This window comes from Talpa europaea (assembly GCF_964194135.1).
Source record: "Talpa europaea genome assembly, chromosome: X".
Lineage (NCBI taxonomy): Eukaryota > Metazoa > Chordata > Mammalia > Eulipotyphla > Talpidae > Talpa > Talpa europaea.
The window spans coordinates 56831634-56838641 of NC_140081.1; the positions used below are offsets into that span (position 1 = coordinate 56831634).

The window sequence follows — 7008 nt, forward strand, 5'->3', positions numbered from 1 at the left end:
GAGAGGGAGCACAGTGGACTATGGTGGTAGACCATGGGTGCTTTTGTAGCCTGTGTGTTATGATAAATACACCTGAAGGGAGGTCCCTATACTTCCAAAATACTCAAAACAGTGTAAATCAACATTACCTCAATTGAAAATAATTCAGATGGTTTACATTGTTGTTTGTGTGTTAGAAGTAGTAAATGTCACATTTTGATAGCACAATAATGAAAACACACTTGGTGCAAATTGATTTAAACCCTTCCTACTTCTGAGTTGGAGATAGAGCACACACTGGATTGGCTTTTCAGTGTGTTTATTTCCCAAGTAAATATTAGTTTCAGTGAAGAGTTCTGATAGATTTCATTTACTCTCTACTAGCTATATGACAAAAGGACATCATAAGGATAAACTACACAGCAATAAATTAGGATGCTTTAGAGACTTTGTTGAGTTCTACATGCTTGAAGAAAAGTATACTTCTAAATGCTGTATATCAGTGCCTAAATATTTCAATTTTTGACATTTTAAAAATACAAACTACAAAAACACAAAACATTAAATTTAAAGTCATGCATAACTATGTTGAAATTATTAAATTATGAGTTTTCTTAATACATATGTCAGTGCACAGAAACGCCTCATCTAGCTAGGATTTAATTTTTTCCAAGGGTCTACAATTCCTTTTCAAATTGGGCTTCTGCCTTATACATGACCCCTGAAGCTTTTTTATTTATTTATTTATTTTGTTATTTTTTATTTTTATATTCCCCATACAATTGCAACCCCCTGATTTTGACCCCAATCCCTCCTTTCCCCGACCCCCCCAAAGTGTGTCTCTGGTTCATAGTTGTTTATTGATTTTGATTTTCACTTTCTTATAGTTATTCTTTTTCCTGGTCCCTTATTTAGGTTTTCTAGATTCCTGTTATGAGACAGACCATCCGGTATTTTTCTTTTTCTTTCTGGCTTATTTCACTGAGCATGATCCCTTCCAGCGCCATCCATGTTGCTGCAAATTGCATGTGTTTATCTTTTTTGAATGCTGAGTAATATTCCATGGTGTATATGTACCACATCTTCTTGACCCCTGATGCTTTTTAAGGGCAAGGACACCAGTATTTCTACACCTGGACAGAACTGAATATTTGCATCATCTGACTGCGTGTTCCTTTCTTCACTTACCTGGACAATTTCTTTCATTACCTCTTCAGGTGTCCCTGATGCTGCTTAGTAAAAATCCTTCGTTGTCTAGGTCTGTCATACTAAAGAAAAGAGAGAAGTCTAAGAGTGACTACCCTGGATGTTTAAGTCCCAAATGAGCTTGGGAAATAACTCACAAAGGAAGATGTGGAGTTGACTGCAGTGGAGGAGGAAGCAAAGACTTCCTAGGTCAGATTGGAGCAGCAAAGGGGTAAGCAGGTCTGGACTACAAATCACAGCAAAAGGAAACAGCCACCAAAAGGAGGCTCTTAAGAAGATACAGGGGAAAGTTCTCATTCCCCTGCCCTCTGTCCATGAGCTTCATTCCCCATTAACTGCTCCTTCTGGTATCATTCATTGGCATGTGATGGACAAACATTCAGCCCAAAGAATGTGCAAAACTCATGGTCTCTCTGCTCTATCCCCATGTTGGGGTGGCCGATTCCCTACCACAGACTACATTTCCAGAATCCTAGCTTTACCAAAGCAAAAATGGGTGAGCACCTCCCGCTCCCCAATGCACACTCACAGGCATAAATTGAAAAGGTGAAAAGAGCAGTAAGCTGTCTTTCCAGTTAACTTTTCTTTTACTTGAATTCACCAACTTGAATTCACCTTTTGATTTGAGTTGAGAACTCATGAAAAAAATACCAAGCGATGAATTGGGAGAAAATACACCAATCCACAAAGATGTAATGTACTTCTAAGTGATTTCAATTTTCCAAGTTTCTGCTTCTGTTTTGCAAATATTTTATAATGGCATGCATTCCTTTTATATTGGAGAAATGTCTAGAGGGAAGAGGTGAAATACTTTGGTGTTTTAAGATGCAATAAGGACGTTGCATTCCATGAAGATTCAAGTGTTTTGGCAATCTGTGCTGCCAAGCACAGTATATATCTGATTTGGGAAACTCTGCAACAATGGACCAAGTACTCATATTTTTTTTTTTTAATTTTTTTTAATAGAGGCATGTTTATTTATTTATTTATTTGTTTGTTTGTTTTGTTTATACATGCACTGGGTACAGTCAGAAGCGCGGGAGGGTGAGAGAATTCACCAGAGCCAGAGCGGGGAGCAGAGCAGGCAGAAGGACCGAAGTACACTGCTGAGGGGAGCAGCGGGCGGCAGGAGAGGTCTGCGCGCCATGTGGGACCCTCCTCCGGTAGCCAGGGAGCAGCCGGGGAACGAACCGGCGCCGCAGAGGCCGTGGGCATCTTCGCAACCCAGCGCTCAACCGCTGCGCCACCGGGGAGGCCCCCAAGTACTCATATTTTTAATAGTCTTCCTTTTGGACCTAGCATGTAAATAAATAAATCTGTTGCCATACCCATTTGTGACAGACCCAGAAACCTCAGAAATAAAGGTGCTCACCAAATAACAGTGGTGTTGCCAAAAACAATTTGTCTCCTGATAGTGAATGAATCATAACAACTTAAAAATCCAGGCATACTTGATTAGTTATAGTATGCCATGGGTTAGCCGACCACACTGTAACCAGCTGCATGGGGCAGAAAAGGTGAGAGCATGATGTCACCTCCATGAAAAAAAAAAGGAGTCAAAGTCAAAACGGAAGGTATGCCTGGGTCATTTACCCATTCTACTTTTGAAAGCTTATACAGATGTCTTTTCTGGGTGAGGCACCCCTGACCCCTCTTCTTCTCCACCCCACCCCTCCCATCTTATTCATTCCCTCCTACCCTCTTCACCTTTACCTCTTCCCTTTTCCTTCATTTTTCACTTCCACCCTCTTCTACTGTCCTTCCTCCTCTCCTCCTTTCTTCCTCTCTCCCTTCTCTTCCCCTCCCTCCTCCTCACCCTCTCCCCTACCTCCTCACCTTTTCTTCTATACTCCTCCCCTTTCCCTCCCCTTCCCTCCTCCCTTTCCCCTCACTCTCCTCCTTTGTCTTATTCCACCTCCTATTCCATTTCTCTTCAATGACTTTAATGTGTAGTCTCCATAGAAGAGCTAAGATCTGCAAAATAATCAAAGTATTAATAATGGCTTTATTTTTAAAAATTTTCCCTTTCTACTTTAGGTGCTTGGATGGTGGGATGTGAGTGTGGTGGGAACACTCACCATATGAGGATGTGTGAACCTGTTCCCATGAAATCATTTACAGTGTTGGAAACTAATGTTACCTCAGTAAAGGAAAATATTTAAAATTAAAAAAAAATTGAAAATACCCTTCCTCAATATTTTCTTTTCCTATAATAAGCACCACATCTTTATAGCACAATACATTTTATTTGACATTTATTTATTTTAGGTTGCAATAACAGAACATGAAAAAATACCAAATTATGTAAAGTGATGATTTTTAGTGACAGCAAAGTAGAACATATTACGAAGAAAATGTGATTAGTAATTTTAGCTTACAATTACACAGTAGAAGATAAGGAAACTTTTTTTTTTATAAAACACCATGTCATATTAACACCTCAGTGGTAAATAATAACTTCATTATGATTAAATTTATACACTATTATGTCACATAAACAAGCTCACAGTCATATCCTGTATAGTTTTGATGAACATTCTTAGATGTATACTAATCTTTTTTCAAGCAGCCAAATTTCACAATATACTGTGCTAGTTAATATAAGTGCTGTATTTCTATAGCAAAGTAATGAAGGCACAGCTAGTACAAGCAGATATAAATCCTAGTCTTCTGGTTTGGAAAAAGAAGAAAAAAAAACACTTGTGTTGGTACTTCAAGAACTTGTCTTTTTTCAAGCAAATATTTGTCACAGCTAACAATTCTAACAGTTTTTCACAGCTAAATTCTAATAGGAACATGACAAAAGGACTTCACAAAAATCAACACTGTATCATCAAACTAACATGCTAAGATAACTGAATAGCAGTTTACATATATGTTAGACTATTACACCACAACAGGCTACATTGATAAACTGATACTTATACACCTTTTAGGACAGTTTCATAGACTACCAAGAAATTACAAAAACACAATACAGTAAGCAGTATTAGTGGCAGAGTTATAGGACAGGTTATTTCCATGACTATATAAACCTGCTTCACTTCTGCTTGAATTCTGAGATCCTAGAAAATTCTTTCAAGAAGCCTCTTTTTTATTTTCGATTTTTCCTGTTTCCATAATAATCATAAGGACCATGGACTTCTCCTGTATAGTAGTAGATTGATTTCAGGATGACGTTATCGTGTAAAATTTGACCAATTTCAAAGTCCTCATCAAGGATCGCATCTTCTCTTGGTTCCAGCTTCCCAATCTTAGGAATCTCAGGAGGGCTAAAGAAATTGAAAAATGATGCATTAGGAACCACTCTTGGTTGGATTTCCATTTCTCCAGTAGCAGTTGTGCGGCTCTGGGTGGTTTTCACAGTAACATTCTTTCCTCTTCTCCAATCTATCTTACAGCCTTTGCAATCTTCAATTTCCCATCCCCAAGAGAAGAAGGGATCATTGTGATCTGGTTTTGACTTTATCATGTAAGTCTTTGTCAGCACCTCATTTCTGAAATACGGATTGGGCAGAAAATGGAATTCAAACATGTAACTTATTGGCTGGCCAGGTTTTGAAAACTTCAGGCTAACATCTGACAAGAACCTCAGGATGGGCTCATCATACTTCTGAATCATGGGACCAAGCTTGTCCACATTCTTTAAAACAATCAGCCAATAATTAGGAATGCCTTTAGGATCTTCTCTTTTAGGCTTTCCCTTATGAGCTCTTTTAAGATTCATTCTTTCTTTAGGCCTGACCTCTGGTGCTCTTTTAGGAGCCTTTTTAACTGCAGCCCTTGGCTCAGTCTCCTCTGATATAGGCTGTTCTTTATCTTCTGCCTTTGCTTGGGGGACTTGTTTAGGTTCTTCTGCTACATCAGGCTTTGCTTCCAGAAAATCTTTAGACTCTGATTGTTCTTCAGCCTTTGCCTCAGGGATTTCTTTAAGAACCTCATTTTCTTCAACTTTTACTGGAGGTTTTTCTTTAGGGTTGTCTTCTTCCTCACCCTCCAAGGCAGGCATTTCACTCGGGCTGTCTTCCTGCACCTCCTCGTCACTGCTGAACACCTCATCCTCTGAATTCCATTCATATTCTTCTTCTGTAGGTTCATATTCTGCATTGATGATTTTAAATCGCCGGTCATAGAGAGGCTTGTTGAGTTCAGCATATTTTCTTTCAAGATCATGAATTGCCTTTAAGAACAGGGTGTCTACCTTGTTGCATTCATCTTGAATATTTCTGAGCGCCTGCACGCGATTTCTAACTGCCTGAGGCAGTCGATCCACAAAATTTCTGCCCGATGGGGCACGCCGCGCCCTGCCGGAAGGCTCAGGTGCCCGCTTCTTTCTATATAAGCGGCTGCGGCTGCTGCTGCAACTGCTGCTGCTGCTGCTGCTAGAGCTACTGCTGTCAGATTCTTCCCCAGAATCACTAGATGAACTAGCCATCACCTCTTCAGCAACCCCCGGGGCCGCAGGTTCCGAGACCATATTAGTATCAGCTTCTGCCATTTTGCAAGCCTGCAAACCTCTTAAAGTGGTGACTACCGCAGAGACCGCGCGCCCAGAGAAGGGCAGAAAGACACTCACGGATGCTGCGGTGGCGGCGGCTGACGCCCGGGTTGTGGAGCTGGCAGCGGCGAAGGCAGCAGAAGCGGCAGGGCTGCGCGAGGATGGTTGCAGCGATCCCGCAGAGGTGCAAGTGGCAGCGGAGGCCTGGATGACAGTAGAGATGAGAGGCGTCTCCCAGATGCAGCTGCACCAGACTGATGCTTGCCGCAGCCGAATGGCGCAGTGAGAGACCCCAAAATCTCTCCGCCGTTCGCAAGCCCCCTCCCCTTTCAGTCAGATCCCCCGTTAATTTAGTTCCCAGTGTGCCTTTACCTCGTACTTCATTTGCTAGGAAAATTTGATTGACATCACCTAAACCCAATGACTATCCAAACTCAACAACCCTCCCCCCCCAGCTCCGCCTACCTTCCCAGACGTTCCTTGGTAGCTGAGACACGCATCCCTGGTAGACGTTATTTTTACCCTCAAAAGTCTTATCTTTGTAGTTTTATAATTCAAAAAAGCTTAGATATAAGGTAAAAATATTAGCCATAGTTCCTCACAAAGGACGAGAAGTATCCTTTACCCATCCGCTCATCCTGAATTCCCGTTTGATTTGTCAGGGGCCTCTTGACAAAAATCTGTTTAAAAAAAAATGGATGAAAATACTCCAAGTGGCATCATCGGGTAGTGTGATTATGGATGATTTTTTTTTTCAAAATCTCTTTATCTTATCTAAATATTCTATGAGCATGTATTTCTACACTGGAGAAAAGGGGGAGTCGTTTATTGGCTGGGGGGAGGGGCTAGAAAGCAGGCATATTGCACTCCACACTCCACGTAGCAGTTTTAATAAGAGCTGTCTGTGATGTTTGGCCACCCTGGTTTGTATTCAGCTACAAGGTATGCGATTCCATGTTGACGTGAGTCAGTTACACCTTTTTTTTTTTTTAACTAGATTTCTCTTTTTAAGCTAGCATACAATATACCCCAACCTTGCTGCTGACTTGCTACGTAGCCCTCACTGATTCTAACAACCTTGCAGATAAAAATAAAAGGGTACCCAAATATTAGGTGATATTATTTCACAGCAGACGGTTTGCTTTATACTTTTGTGGAGCAGTTTTCAATTCTTCGAACAGCAGCAATAGAGGGGAATTCGTGCTAATCAAAGTGCATCCTCTGCCAGGGTATACCTTATAACGTCATCTGGCACCAATTTATACTCATACTACAGTATGATTTACACGTCCAGTAATATGTGAATAACGTTTACAAAATGAAGT

At 40.8% G+C, this 7008-nt stretch overlaps 1 protein-coding gene across 1 annotated transcript; it reads right to left on the bottom strand.

Annotated features, from left to right (window-relative positions):
* Positions 1–4279: 4279 nt before the first annotated feature.
* NAP1L3 (nucleosome assembly protein 1 like 3) lies at positions 4280–5806 on the bottom strand (the record flags this gene model as incomplete). The annotated part of the gene is made up of 1 exon (XM_084258775.1): positions 4280–5806. The coding sequence occupies exon 1, from the start codon at positions 5681–5683 to the stop codon at positions 4280–4282; it is 1404 nt and encodes a 467-aa protein (XP_084114901.1). The 5' UTR covers positions 5684–5806.
* Positions 5807–7008: the final 1202 nt, after the last annotated feature.